Source organism: Rhea americana, unplaced genomic scaffold (assembly GCF_003343005.1).
Source record: "Rhea americana isolate MKP2758 unplaced genomic scaffold, rheAme1 scaffold_35, whole genome shotgun sequence".
NCBI lineage: Eukaryota > Metazoa > Chordata > Aves > Rheiformes > Rheidae > Rhea > Rhea americana.
The window spans coordinates 4211659-4228065 of NW_028186479.1; the positions used below are offsets into that span (position 1 = coordinate 4211659).

Here is a 16407-nt window from a genome sequence, read left to right on the forward strand (position 1 = left end):
AAGGCAAGCTGCTTGTATACAAGAAATGTATAAAACATACAGGAATGTCTTTTAAAGCCCCAGTTGTGACAACTTTTATGAGTGTTGCAGAGGAAAATTGAAAGAGAGACAAGGAAATAAACCCTCCTATAAAATTACCACTTTTGTCTTCTACCAACTAATCTTTTAAAATAATTTATAATTTAAATAATTTTACATTTATATGGTGGATTCCTCCTTCATCCAAGCAAATGTGAGAAGCATTTCATTCACTATCCAATTATGTATTTCCTCAACTAATCAGTGAGTTGACTGAAACCTAAAAAATCAGAATGCCAGGGAAATAGCTTTTAAAATATGACTTCAATAAAAACCTTAGAGATTTATAAATAAAATCATATTACATATTCATCTCTCCMAACTGAAGTGCAATGAAGCGAGATTAAGGAAAAAAAAATCAGAAGAAAAAACCAAAAAAGTGGAAGTCAAGCTCTGCAATTACCCAATAGCTTGCCACAGTTCAYAAAGATATGTGGCAGATACCCAACCAAAACAAAGCAAAGCTATCCATGAATTAGAGATAACTGATTTGGAAACGTAACACTTTCAGGACAGTGAGATATTCTAATACTAATTTTGTTTAATAATAGTATTTTCATTTTCCATATACGTTGAAATGTGTATTTGCCAACAACTGAAATAGTAAAATTARAGTTTCCTTCCCGCTCCCCCCAAAATTGACTGTATTTATTCCAATGAGGGAGAGGAAGAAATGAAAATAGTTGTTTWTATATATATATATATTATAAAAATAATATATTCATAAGATATATTTATATGTATATAATTTTATACATTACTACATATATTTATATATCATGTATTTTTATATCTGTATATATTTTTTTATATATATATATATATATATATATGTATGTATGTATGTATTTAGGACTAAATAGAATAAAGCTCCCCACGTTCTTTCAGAAGCTAGTGTAGTGACACAGAAATAGACTAAAAGGTCTTCAGCTTAAGAAAAGGATAATATTTACATTAGGATTCCCATCCCCAAAGAAAACCTTGCAAGACATTTGTAAAAAGATAACAGTAAGTAGGGAAAAAAAGCACACATTATCTTAAATAAACTGCACTTAACAATAGGAAAAAAATATTCAAGCCACATAGCTCTCTCCAGGCAAGGTCAAAAAAAGAAAGGGAAAAGGTCACTGAACTATTTACAAACTCCGTTTCCACACATGAATCCAAGTATTACCGTTTTCCATCTTGGCTTTGAAAGCTATTAAGAGAAATTAAATATTTACATGTTTTTTTCTCTTTCTTCTACACAAGAGATGGAACTTATCTTATTACCTCTGCATTACTGGATGTGAAAACTGTCTTTCTTCATAAGTAAATATTTCAGCTTCTAGATTTTAGCTTGTTGTTAAGATAAACTGATGTTATTTCAAAAGGTTAATCTTTTAGAGAGCTTCTTACTGCTCAAAACTTCTTTCTAACGTTACTTCAAAATGTGTCAGATTAATGCTCACCAAAGTTTCTCTAGATTTAGTTTTTGAGGTCTAATATTTTAACCATCTCATTTAAAAAGCTGGYGTCACACAGTGTCAAAGAAAACTGAGTAGATCATGTGATGCAGAAAGATCCTATATAACTTGCTTTTTCGCTTTGTCCTTCCACTTTCTAGGATAAACCAGGCAGAAAAGTCCAACTGAAAGCATAAGATTAACGAAACTGTGGCAGAAAATAACTCACTCCAGAAAATCTTTAAAATACACAAAGAATTAATTTTTTTTTTTAAAAAAAAAAAAGAGATAAAACTTGGAACAAGAAAGTTAGCATGCCACTATTTTGGAAAGCTATGACAAGGGAATCTATGAATTGGAGACAGAACAAGCAGAAGCAGCCTTTCAGGGAAAGTCCATCCAGTCTACTCTCAGAGCTGTCAATGCTGCTTTCTGTACCACACAGAACTGGGGGAAATCAGTCCATTGAAAATTCTTAGTGTTTCAAACAACATTCAGGAGTCAAATAAGAAATCTGGGGGAAGAATAGAACATCTTATTCTTAAAGGGCATTTTATTTTTCCTCCAAGCTAACAAATCCAGCGCATCTCCGGCAGCAGCAGTTGGAAGGGCGAGAGACGCCTGCAACAGGCGCTTGACTTGAGCTGTCCAGAGCCCCGGTGCTGAATGGGTCTCAGACCGGGGGGGGGGTGGGGAGTTTAACACGCGTGTTAAATGCTGAACAATTTATCTGACAAAGTGAGATTCATTATTAGGCTTTTGTTAATCCTGTTATTAAGCGCAGTTATCCACATACCACAATGATGAGACAAATAGAGATACTAATACATGGTGTAAGTGCTCTGCAGCCAGGCCACAACGAAGCCCTTGTAACGGTTTTTTCTCTCAGTTCCTAGACAGGATTCATGGCTTAAAGATGCAGAGGTACTACTTTTCTTTCATTTCACAAAAAGGACAATGAGGTATACGCAACTAAAGTCGTTGAGAACCACCTCCATTTGTACTGCACTAGTGCCAGTTTGCATACACACAATCACAATTTTAACTTTTGTCTGTGCTGTAGAAAGTTTTTTGACAGTCCAGCCAGGTGCTCTGAGTTATAAAGAATAATCATGGCTGGCTTCTTTGTTTATACAGGAAGAAGCAGTTTCAAGTTTACTAACACAAATAGTAATGCCAGACAACTCTCCAAGTAAGTCTATTTTAACAAATTCTGTTATCAATCTATCCTCTTGACTCTGGCTAGGCAGACAGCCACTGACAGAAACAGCAACCGTGACATGTATTTTAAGACAATTACTTCATTGTTAAATGTTGTCTGCCTCATTGCCACCCTGGTACTTCTTTGTCAGACACACTTAGTAAACAAGTGGATTTGAAAACTGAGATACTAAATCCTAACACAGCAATAAATGCCTTTTCAGTTGTATTTTAAGGCTATATAAATGATTGAAATTCTATTTATTCCAATAGCTAGAAAGAGTCAAGTACAATCAAAAGGAAAACCAGAGACCTTGATACTTGCAATGAAGTTAATACAATGCATCATTTGCAAATTTATGAACTCAAAATTAGGAATCAGTTTTGAAACAGTGAAAGTAATTTGCTTATTAGGAAAAGTCTTCCAATAGTAAAGTTAGTTGCCTAATAAAATACCCAGGGAATGAGTTATAGTTCTATTAAGAAAAAGCAGGTAAACATTATCTGTTTGTAATGGGCTAARTTTAGCTGAATCTGCCTCTCAGTACTTGGATGCAACAGTTACCTTAAGGTTCCATCCAGCCCCATGATCATCAGCAAAAAGACTTTCACCCACTCACATCACTGCTTAGACTTAAATCTACTTTTTTTCCCCAGAGTTTTACACAAAAGGGGTTGCAAGATATAGTATGTCTACTAAGCTAAAAATGAACAGGAAAATTCATTCATAATATCCAGAGCAAGTCCCAAGAAAGCAAACTTGTTTTCCAGCACAAGGTGTGAGAAGAGAGGATGCAATGTTTTAAGTATTGCATACTTGGGGAAACTGACTGTAATAGCTGGCAAAGATTACTTTCACTGTATATTAACCCCTCTACAATCAAGCACTTATAGTGATATTCCTGATATTTGCCACTGACTTTCAAGGTTAGGAAGGCACCACTACAATTTGTTTAGGAGTTTCCACCAAGGACTGTAAATAGAACAATTTAAATTAAGATGTGACTCCTGCGATTACATGGAGAGCTGCTTTCCTCCAGCAAAAGAAGGAATTCTTGTCAGTTCCATATGACAATTTTTGACAAACAGGATTACACTCTTCAGGGCAGATTTGTGAAGAGAGCAGAAGGTTTGCAGGCACAAGACTCGCTGACTTGAGTAAATCCATCCTGATAGCGTTTTAGCTGTTCAGATAGCTTAAAAACATTGTACCAAGTACATTTACCATCACTGACTGAAGGAGCACAAGGCTAAATATCTCAGAGAGAAGCTGTAACAGTAAGGAAAATGCACAAAAAACAAGGTAATGACTTGATGATCTTCTCTCTCCTATTTCTAGATTGTTTAACATTTCTGAAATTCAATTACAGTTATGCAAATCCATAAGCTTACAAATCTGTAAAGCATAGAAAAAAAATGAAAGCATTAATATATTGACATTTGGATTGAAAGTTTCAATGCTTTGGGTTATATGTACAGCACATTTACTCAGAAAGGTCTTTAAGGAAGTAAGTTTAATCAAAACAGATTGTGCACGGGAAGATCGGCTTCAAAATACTGGTCAAGCAAATCAAAAAGTTACATGTCAATTTTCAGGTTTAGGGAAACGCAAATTAGAAATACTGAAGAGAAAAAAAATCAGATAATTATTAAAAACAGATTCCTAAAAATAACGAATTCCATCAAAAATGACCTCTCTTCTCTTTGATACATAACCAGTTACCTATTTCAGTGCACTTCTCTTCAGCCTTCCTCCTCCAACTATCCTTGCAGATATAATTACTACCAGTCAAAACYGGGGGACAAAGTTACAAAATAAATTAAATCTAACAGCCAGAATTCTGTTTTTCTAGGGAAAAAAAAATCATGAWTTTTAAACATAGGAGTATTTTTAAGATCCAGCTAAATCAGTATTTCTGCAGATTTATTTTTGTTTCCAATAACACTTCAGTTAGTAGTTCTAGTGTTGCGAATGAGATGACTCATCCATGCAGAAAATAGCAATAGGGCAAAGAAGGGAAAGAAAAAAAAAATAATTAAAGGGGGAGATTCTCATATACTCAGCTTTAGAGTGCTATAAGATGACAGTTTAAGAGATCAGAAAATATTTGTATCAGCACACTCACACCTGTTCATCTTGATTACCTCTAAGAGTAACGTAACAAACAACATTTCCATAGGGACTTTTCTCCCCTCCTCTTTCTTGCTTAAATTATCGGTGCATTTTTTATAGGATTTCCTTTGAGGCTAAYATTTATGTTAAAAAACATAAAACATTATGTTTTTTACTCATTTTAATTCTGAATCTTCCTGTACAGCATCAGGCCAGACACACGTTCAATAAAAATATTTGATCTGAAAAATATTTAAAGAATGCTTGCACACTACAGCTAACAATTTTACAGTTAAGAATAGGTTACTACAGGACACAGCTGTTAAGCAGCATAGAAATAGTTCAAATCCATAAAGGGACAAGGAAAAAAAAATACATAAAGTGTCCTTAGAGGTACATCCTACAATTAGCATTTTGCAAAATTTATCATTCTCAAAGCATTTTACAAACTTTACAGCTAAATCAAGTAGAGACGTTTGAAAGTATTAGTCAGCCTTCCCAATGTGGGCACATTATGTATCACTTCTGCGCACTTAACCTGCATGTTAAGGTATTAGTTGAGCAAAACAAAGTGAAAAACAGAATAATCTCCTAATTTACATCAACTCATCTAGAACAGATTATTTCATCTTTCCCATTCTCAGCTCAGTATCTTAGAGCTGTCTCTAGAGTAAACTCTGGTAATAACCAAACCAACATGTCTGTACAGCTTTTCAGACAAGAAAAGCCAACATCACTCAAAACCATGCTACACCCTGTGGATATACCTGCCATTTCACCAGTCAACTAATGAACAGCAGAGATGGAGGGAACAACGCGTGGATAACAAACTAGGAGAACCACTTCTCTAATACACTTCAGCGGGGATTCACTTTACTTTTGTTTACTTTTGGCTACTCCTAGTTTTGCTGTTGAGTGCACATTTGTGCCAATAAAATATCAAGATAAAATACGAATTCTGTATGCCAGTATTTTCATCAATAATTTAAAGTTTACCTAAAAGTAGGTCACTGTCATTAACCCACTATTAATCTATCACACTTGCACAAAAAAAAWTGCTTCAACCACCTTATTTTTTTTGTTTGTTTCCAGCAGAACTAGCCCCATATTTGCAAGGAACATTTCCTCCAATCTCTAGTTTTATGTTGTCATTGGATTTTGGTCTTATCAAGTGTATGAAAACCAAAGTTTATTTTAGCACACGGGGTTTTGTGTGTTGTGTTTTTGTTTGTTTGGTCAACAATGTAGTCTGTATTTCCTTCAAACTGGAAACTGTTTCAGTACTGAAAGGATTTAGACACATTTTCATATCCATAGTTAGAAAGAAGCCTGGTATCATCTAATCTTTAAATGTTACCATTTGTAATACACAAATTCATGGATATGAGACATTATGAGCATATCTAAGGCTGAAACAAAGCAAACAAATAAAACTAATTGAAGAATAGTATAGTTTGGTACATAAGAAGTCAAGCAATGCCACTACACTTGTCATCTAATATCTAAATGTTAGGGCAGAAAAATTAGGTATTCAAAGGGTACTTTTTTGATAGCATACAGCCATTTTACACATGTGAATTTCATGCTATTTTCATTCTCCTACAGTTCCAGTGGATCACTTCTCTTAAACAAACAACAACCTTGTAGTTGTGTTGTGAGAGTGGACTATAGCTTTTGTTGCTTTACAGATGGAAAAGAATGTTAAAAATACGAAAGTGGCTCCACAATTATTTTTAGGTCTTTTTTGAACTGTAATTTGTTTCTAGATTCATTCAGTTTTCACAAAAGTTTTTATTTTGTTATTTTAACTCAGGCAAACAATTTATGTGCATTTAGTACTATCGCCAATATAAAAATTAAACATGTACCTATACATTGATTTGACTACCTCTAATAACTATATCCTCATATAAAGCACATGGATAAGAAAAAATATAAAACAAAACACCCAAGAACCCAGCCTTAATCAGTCATTAAGTCTGCAAAATCAGAATACTGAAAAATTAAAAAGCTATAAAAGAAAGTTGCATAGGCAACTTTATGTTCAACCACTTCACACCTAATGCTGTAATACTATCTTTGATGACAGTTCTTCCAATTCTGTTTTGAAAATGAATCATGGTTATCCAGTGCAAGAGACTGCAGGACTCCAGAGGCACTTGCTGCACACGCTTAATGCGCTTTCCAGTATCTGGAATGCAGATACGTGATTTTAAATCCATTCTTTTCAAAGGAAGCAAAATGCCTGTTCTGAGCATCTGCAGAAAGCATTTCCAGGCAAACCTCTTTTGTTGCACATGAAAACCTTTACCAGGTTCAGGAAAGCCACATCTATTGCTGTACACTATGACATGGATTTTATTTTAGCAGTATAGAAAAACTACATTTAGGTTACACTCAATACAGTTCAGCAAGAATCTGTCCTTCAGTTTTATGTCAAATTCAGTACCCTAAGACAGATACACCCATGTTTTTATGAGGCATGTATACCTCCTCCTTTCCCATTGAGCACCTGTAACTCAGTGTGGTAACGATTTAATTCCACTTAATGTAGTAACTACCTTAACAGTATTTCAATTCAAGCTATAGGAAAAACTTCTAGGAGTATTGTAAGCAAAGCACAAGATAGCCTTCATCTATGTTCAGGCAATGTGCTAGCACTAACATAAGAAAGAATGTCATTTACTATCATTAATAACGCTCCAGGTGCTAAACTAACCTCTAAAAATATCTAAAAATTCCATCTTCTTAATTTATAAAATTGCAATGAAATCACAATAAATCTGACATAGGGACTAATAACAATAATCTGACTAGGAATACTAGTGGAATAGTACTAGTTTTAAAAGCCATTTACAAGTTAAGTGTTGTTAAACAATTGCTTTATGTAAACAGTATCTCATATGTAAAAACAAATAAATTGTTATTTTTTTTCTTGTCACTTTCTTAGGTGAATGTGTTACATGTTACTAGAAGACATGAAAGGTGCATGYCAGATGAGAACTCTGTATTTATAGCACACTAAGTCCATCAGCAAACACAATCTACTAAAAATATCAACAATGGTATGCAGCACACCCGCTCTTTGGGGACTATTCAGTCTATGGTGGTCTGATTTTTAGAGATAGCAAACAAGAAAGAAGAAAACACCCAGGCAGGTCAATCCTTAAAGAAGACTAAGGGTAACACAGTCAGATCTCATGGAGRACTTTGTACTCTGTTTGGCAGGCAGGTAAACATGCCAGGCACTACAAGATTTGCCTGTGCACTTCCTGCTCTCTCCACATTAATTCTACGCAATTTCCACAAAGGGAACAGAAGTGTGTGCTGAGTGAGGCTGAGAATAAGCTTCATACTTACCATGGCTTGCCCTCCCATTTTTGAAAGCATCAGGAATTCAAAGCCCGTTAAACAAGAGGCACTGGAGAGCTCTAGGGGACACCAAGACATCCCATGAAGTCATTATGATTATTTACAGAGGAAAGACTGCCTTGGGAACTTAGGCACTGCTTTAGGAAATAGCTAGCATGGACACTCGCAATAAGGGCGGACAACAAAACCCATTTCCTTTATACTTGCATAGTTACCCAAGGTAACTTGGGTTCTCCTAAGTTCTAAATAAAACCTCTGAGTGCAGCAATCAAAGGTTTTTCACTCCTTTTCACAGGTTAAACATCTGCAAGAACAACCTGTGCCATTACCACAGTAAAAGAACACTCTCTGTAGAAATTAATATAGGTCTGTTCTAAAAGAAATTAAACCATTAATGAGAAGAGGAGATATTGAAAAAACTGTTGAAAATAACATAAATTTGGTACACRCATCTGCAAATTGCTGGGAAAACCTGCTTAAAAACTTCACCACTTTGTAACACTAGTCAAAACCTAGAAGTTTCATGTAAGGCTAAGATAACAGACTAAGAACACTTACATGATGAAGTTTTCCGTAAGTAGCTGACAAGAACAGGAGAGAACTTACCTAAATGGATAGGTTGGCAGTGTTTTTTTAAAAAGTAGGTTTTCATTTCTAGCAGCGACAAAAGGCTTTCTTTATAAGACAAAGAAATGACTTGGAAAGTTGTTGGAGACTAGTCTGCAATTGTGTGAGAACACAAGGGGAGATACACAGTCAGGATATCAGAGCTGGATGAGGTATTCACCAGAAGTTAAAGAGGAAGGCCTTGTTTGGACTGGCAGTCTGACAGCTCAATCAGGTATTATCACTGCCTCCACAGCCAAAAGAAATATTTATGTATGCCATTATAATTAAGTTCTTTTCTTCTCTTCAGACTATAAATATTTAAGTTTCTCCAGTAAATGCAGTACTGCCTCTTTTACTATTTGACTTTCCTAACCCCTTGCTTTTATCAGGAGAGAGGAAGAGAAGGGAAAAAAGCCCTCCTAAGATTCTCTGTCACTTGCCTCAATCTCTACTCTGGTGCCATCAGCCTCTTGTCAGCCAGGAGCCCAGGCTCCTCCTTCATCTGAGGGGAACAGCATGTGGCTCCCAGGGACTGTGCTAGCACCACTGGAAGAGCCAGACAGTTCTCCTCTTTTTTCTTTTTCTTTTTTTTTAAGCTTGTTTGTCCAAACATATTAAGACTAAGATTATTCTCCTGATTGAGCCAATTTTTTTTTTTTTTTTTTTTTTTTTTTTTTTTTTTTTTTTTTTTTTTTTTTTTTTTTTTTTTTTTTCTTTTTCCTTTTTCCTTTCTCCCTTCCACTCCTTTGGAGTGTTTATGTCTCTGTTGCCAGTCAGACTGCCCACTATGTGCAGGAGCAACAGAAGAGCTCGCTATATATAGGAGCAGCAAGACCCTGAACACGAATCAAATTCCTCAAATTCATCTGTCAGAACAGTTCTTCTGAAACTCCTTATCAGATGATTTATCCTTGAAATGCTATCCCAGCATACTGGAGTTTTTATCTGTATTTGGGTAATGCGATGCTAATTCATTTCCAAAGCCTCCTGTATCTGCAGTGAATATTAAAGTGACTCTTCTATTTCACCTTGCAGTCAACTCACAGAGGTGTAACTACAGAGAACCTAAGGCACTCATCTATCTCCCCCTCAATGTGCAGCTGCTGCGAAGGTAGCTGTATGTGTACAGACATGTTAGTATTTCTCTCCACTTCCAAACCAATCTTCATTTTAACCTTCTTCCACAACCAGCAGAATTCAGCCAATCTCTCACTGTTATTACCAACACTCTTCCAAAGCAGAGGAGCATGGATACAGTCGTGTTGCACTGCTGCAGCCAACTGAATTTAAACAAACCAAAGCCCCAAAGCACAGAGAGACTCTTAGTTCCCACTATTCTGCATCACAGAAGACTTATGAGCAGCAACAGCAAAAGTGTCTGAAAACTACTTCTGTGTTCATGACCACAAACAACTGTGTTATTGTAGCTCTAATTGTCCAACATAGGCAAGATTCATAAGGAGAAGCAAGTTTCTTTTAGACTAACTCCTCACAACCTTTTCTCATTCTCAACAGTTAGGAACTAATCTAGAAAAGTTTGGCTTGTATTGAAGATTTATTGATGTCTTCAAGCATCAAGAAAACCTTCCAACTGACAGGAAAAGAAGGTATGCTGAGCTGTATCAAGCTGCTTGCAATGTGTTTTTCACGCACACAAATACTTAGGATATCCCAGTAGTCTCACTGCAAAGTGTACTTTCCAATCCCTTCCCAAATTAGAGGGCAAAGTTCCTTCAGCTACCAACTTTGGCTGCCAGAACAGGAAGACAACTGAATCTGAAGTCTTGAGGACTGTCACACTCTCCATTCCATGAAGTAACAGCACTTGCATGACATTGGGAGAAGGGCAGGAAGTGACCAGAAGATCCCCACAAACACAAAAAAGAAAAGTGGGAGAAAGATCAAGAGACTCTCAAGAGCATATTCAAATGGACCACAGAACTGAACAGGACAGGAAAGTAAAACAAAACGCGACATTCTGTGCAGCAGTGACAGATCCCTAAAAAATTACCTTCCTGAGACTTCACAGCATTCTTCTAATGACATTTGCTTCCTTCAATCCAACAAATAATTCAAATTATAACCTGAGTCTTTCAAGAACTTTTCTCTGTAGAATGCAGAATTCATTCAGCACTTCTACCAGCTATTCTTACAAACAAATGCTACTATGAAATACCTGTAAAGCTTCTATCCATTCAGTGTTACACACGTTCAGTGGTTAGCAATAAATCCTGCATTGTAAGAAACTTTTGCAGAAAAAAAGCAGCCAGACAAATTCTCTCATTATGCAGCTTCAGAAGAATGTAATGAACTTCTTTCTCCTGGAAAAGTTGCATGGAAGCAATTTAATCTCTGAGTTATTACTCCAAGGCTTGAAAGTAGGCCTGAAACCTGTCAATAGTCATAGCTGACAGCACTACATATTTAAAGCCTGTCAATATAGACAGTAAATAAAATGTTACATGGCTGTATATAGCACAATCTCAGATTCTGTATAGTATTTATAAATTCTCTGCTAAATCAATCTGATTAAAGAAGTAGGAAAAAAAAGGTAACATTTTCTGTTATCTATAGTTTGATTGTCACATAACTTTTCCTCAAAGACATTTAAAGACAAAACTGTTTTTGTGGACATTATTATGGAATAAACCCTGGCTTACAACAACATTCTCATGAAGAGATTTCAATCTGAACACTAGTAAGGTATTTCTACTAGGTGCTTTCACCTAGAATTTTCCCAGTGGCAACCACAAGTTCAGCTCCTGAAATAGAATCACAAGCATAAAGTGGGTTCTAAGTGACCGTCAACATCTTAAGCGACAGATGTAACATGCCAGCAGGTATCCAAAGCAGAGAAAATTCTGAAAGACTGTTCATTTTTATAGCTAAACCAGTAGTGGCAGTAAAGGAATATTACTGGCAAAAACAGATAGGYTATATGGCAACTACAGCAGCAGCTTCGCTACAACAGAATATAGGGACGGTCCATGCAAAAATACTTACTGAATAAARAACAGTGCAAAAATGAAACTGTGGACCTTAAGGCCAACTCATTTTGAGGCTGTTCTTAATAGAAGGTTAATAGAATATTTATTTAAGTGAGGCAAGAGAGGGCAAACCCCATTCATTGAGGGGCAGAATTGGAAACTCCTGCCCCAAATTTCTAAGTCTTATCACCTTGATGGAAACTGGAACTCAGTGCTGTGCTGCAATAAACTGTTTGAACATTACACACAGGTTTCGACTCTACTACTGGGACAGCTGCAAGATTTTTACGGAATTTGGACCTCCTTCTGCATAATGCTCCAAGCTACTCCAGGAATGCTCACAACAAAGTCAAACAAGTATGCATTTGTCCATGAATTAAATTCTCTTTCTCAGATCAGACATAAGGACACATAGCAGTATTTATTCAATTATACTTAGACCATGAAAGTGCACAAGCCTGAATTCAGACAGGACCACTCTTAAACAGGAAAGTCTATTGACGCTAAGAAGAAATACAGCAATTAACTGATCATACTTTCCAATATGTTAACGTATGGTAACGTTAATTTTCAGATGATCTGGTTTAAATGGCATATTACTAAGTACTCTCAGGATTTATATAAATGACAGAGTTAATATTTATGCATTACTTCAGTATGCAAAGCTGCTCAGTAAAAGTAATTACTGTAATTACTTTACATTACAGTAATCTAATGAATACAACACTTGTGTGTCACTGATTGATGAAGCCAAGCAAAATATGTCTAAAAACATACATGCTTGAAGATTCAGTTCAATGTATGAAAATTTTTAAAAAGTAATAACTTTCATAGAACTGATATACTAATTCTCAAAATTAATTTCAGTAGATTTCAACATAAAAAGAAACAATTCATTTAATTTTTAGGTTGCAAAATAAGCGACAGTACTTCAAACATGCTCATAACATGTAAGATAAATGCCAGATACCACACCTAGACAAGCTTGAGCTAGTTACCATCCAGACAGGAACAATCCTTCAAGTTATTTTTCACCATAGTGAGTGCTACTAATTCATAATCTTCAGCAGTCTACTTGTTCCAAACATCTCGTTATTATGCGGAATCAAGAAAATACAAATCATGTACGTTTGGATTCCCCCATTCAATATGATGAAGAGTTACATATCACAGAATATTTAAATAGCAAAAGAGAATAATATATCAGGTAAGGCCTTCCTCATAAATATTGCAGTATTAGGATTAAACAGCTGCTCATCTCAATAGGAAATAGTAAGATTTTTAGAATAGAAAAGCAAATTAGATTCATGATCATCTTGTGGCCACATAAAGAAAGTGTATTTTGCAAGCTGCTACTCATAACCCTAACATAGGAAATCCCACATTTAAGTCAGCAGATAAGAGTACTGCACCAGTAAAACCAATAAACTCTTCATCATTTCAGTCTATATTCTTTTTATCACTTTAATTTGAAAGATTATGAAAAGACAAAGTATACTATCGAACAACAACTAACACACTGATTATCACCTGACATAGTAAAGTATGATCAAGTTCAGAGTCATTCTGAAGAGATCTTACTGCAGCTGAATAAACAGTTTCCTAGATTATTGCTCCTCATCCCTGTCACTGCATCTACATTTAATCCAGTCCCCCTTCACAACAAYGCAGGTTGCAACACTATGCTTACATAGGGAGATAAAAAAAAGTCTTACCTTTGAGCAACAACTGGCTACATGCTTTAACGATTCCCTTGTGCTTAGTACAAACTGCACAATTCTGATTTGTATGGCATCCTTTCATATCTAAAAAGCACATGCACTTCTTCCCCACAAGCTACTGTGATGGTATAGCAAGTATCCTTGAATCAAAGCAGTGCTATTCAGCAGCTTGGGACTATGAACATAGCTATGTTTTCTTTCTTAAGAGCAAGTATTCCTTTAATAACACAGGGCTTGACAGCTTTCTGTTACATTCAACCACAGCATTGGGAGGAGACAGTTTTATACCTAAGAAATAACAGATAATGCCATCTTCAGGTTAAGACACCAAGAACGTATGAGTAGCTCGTCATGTGACAGAAAACTCAAGCAGCACATGAGGGTCAGGCTAGAGTCTTGCTTTGACTAAAAACCGTACACATTACAGAAAAGAAAACTCATCTTTTACAAATAATATTTATGAAAGGATTAATCAGAATATAGAAACATAGTAATTTTATATTAGCCTCCCCTTCCCCAAAAGAAAGCTTCTTTGGAAGTTAGTTGATATTCTGCCAAGTTTAACACTTGTATATATTGTGTATATATATATACATAAATTTATAAGTTTAACATTTCATATTCAAATTTGGAAGAGGATGAAACCATTAAAGAGGTCACATTGCACCTTAATGTTTGTCTTAGATGAACAATGACCTTTAGAGTAGGCAGCACTGAAAACAGTCAGCAATTTATATGTAGCTTTTCAACCTTACGGTAAAGGACACCTTCAGTAAAACGCAAGTCCTACACCTGCACTCTTCATCTAAATATCACTGGAAAGACAAAACTTAATGCAACTTGCCCCACGTTTAACATGCCTCCTAAACGGCCTTTGCTTTTTGGTTAATGCAAGGTTTTACTTAACCTCTTTTTATCCTTTTGCCTCAAGAAAACGTGGCCATCTTCAAGACCACACAGTATTGTTTCTGCAGAGGCTTCTTCAGAGGCACAGCCAGCTATTCAACTATTCTCATCTCTTAGGGGAAAATAAACAAACTTACTTGCACTTCTGTTTTTCAGAACTGAGAACCCGAGGACTTATAAACAGGAACAAGCAGCAGCCACATACTAATCAGTATCTAAAGAGGGTTTTGGTCCGATTTTAAAATAAACGGCAGAGACACATGATCCAATTAAACTCTAATTATGTAAGTAGTAGCCAAGAGTATTTACACAGGCACCGATTACAGCTATTAAAAGTCTGAAGTCGGCGGCCAGAGAGGCTCGCCGCTCCCTCGCAGCCCTCCTAGACAGCACCGCTGCGGGGTTTGTTTCGTTTTTAGGCGTCGTACCCGCCTCCCCCCGGCAAAACTCTCGTCGGGACGCAGCGCAGACACGGGCCCAAAGCCCCCGCCCKCCAAGCGCGAACCCCCCGCAAGGCGGCGATGCCCCGCCACCCTTGCCGGCCCCGCGCGGCGCCCGCCCCGCCGGGTGGCCCTTTACCTCCGAACAGGTGCGGCGAGAGGTGCGCGGGCAGCGAGCCGATCACCAGCCGGGGCCCGCCGCCGCCCGCCGCCCGCTCCCGGCCGCCCTCCTCCGGGGTGCTGTTGACCGAGTCCTGCGAGCCGTAGGGGCCGCTGCTGTGGGGGATGTTGAAGGCGGACTGCGCGGCCCGGGCCCCGGAGGAGGTCGCCCCCAGGAGGGACCTGCTGCGGGGTGCCGACCCCGCGGCACCCCCCGCCGCCGCCGCCGCTCCTCCTGCCGCCGCCGAGCCGCCGGGAGCGGCGTGAGACGCCGCGGCCGCCAAGTGCGCGTAGCGCCCGCCAGCGCCCGCCGAGCGCCCGCCGGTCCCGTTAGCGCCGCCGCCGCCGCTGGAGGAAGGCAGATCCCCGCCCGAGTACGCCCGGGTGCGGCCGTTGGCGGCGGCCGGGCCGCTCTGCTTCGCGCCCATGGTCCCGCCGCCGCCTGGCGCTGCCCGGTGCCCTTCGCCGCCGCCTTGCCCGCGGCGCCTGGGGGCGGCGGCAGTCCGGCCCCGGCGGGGGCGATCCGAGGCGAGGGTCGCGCCGGGCGAGGGGAGAGGGAAACGGGTCGCTCGGTGGGTCGGTTTCGAGAGGGGAGAGCCGCCCGCCGGGATCCGGCTCAGCTCGCGGCCCCGGCGCGGCCGCTGCTCGCGGGTCTGGGGCGCCACCATGAGCCGCTCGGGACGGTGCTGGCTCCCGCTGCGCGGCGGCTCGGCCCCGGCGCTGCTGCTGCTGCTTCTGCTGCTGCTGCTGTGACGGCCGCCGCCGCCGCCATCCTCCTCCTCCGCCGCCGCCGCGGAGCTGTGTGGGGGGCAGCGGCGGCAGCGGCGCCGCCGAGGCCGCTCGCTCGCCCGCGGCGCGCCGTGCCTGTGCCTGTGCGGGAGGCGGGAGGGGGCGGTCACCGCGGCGCAGCCGCTCCTCTACCGTGTCGCCATAATGGGGGCGGCACCAGCGCACGGCACGGGGAGCGGTTACGGCCGCCGCGACCGCTGCCTCCGCTGCCGCTCCTCCTCCCTCCCGGCGAGCTACCGGCGCCGAAACGCGGGCCGGCCCTGCCCCTCGTCCCGCCGCGGGGCGGAGAGCTGCGCCACCACCCCCCCTCGCAGAGGGGGAGAGGTGAGGCCGCCGCCCGCCTTCCCCTCAGGTAGCCGGGGAAGGGGCGCTGAAGCCGCCGAATCCGACGCTGCCCTCGTGTCTCCCTCAGMGGGTTCCCTCCGCTCGGGCTGGCGCCCTCGGCGAGCTCCCAGCGCGGCGGGCTGAAGCGAGCACCACCTCGGGGGCAGGCGGGGATCGCCCCTGCGCCGCCGAGCTCGCGGGARCTGCCAAGTTTGGCAGTGGGTTTTTACGGCGCTGCCAGCGAGAGGAGAGAATTAAAAAAAA

General features: G+C 39.9%; 1 protein-coding gene across 3 annotated transcripts in view; it reads right to left on the reverse strand.

Annotated features, from left to right (window-relative positions):
• ZNRF2 (zinc and ring finger 2) overlaps nt 1-16365 on the reverse strand; it is a 54800-nt gene extending 38435 nt beyond the window's left edge. For all 3 annotated transcript variants that reach the window (XM_085311827.1, XM_085311828.1, XM_085311829.1), the window contains exon 1: nt 15011-16365. In XM_085311827.1, coding sequence (XP_085167953.1) covers nt 15011-15698 — 688 coding nt within the window. In that variant the 5' untranslated portion in view covers nt 15699-16365. The remainder of the gene's footprint in view (nt 1-15010) is intronic.
• Nucleotides 16366-16407: the final 42 nt, after the last annotated feature.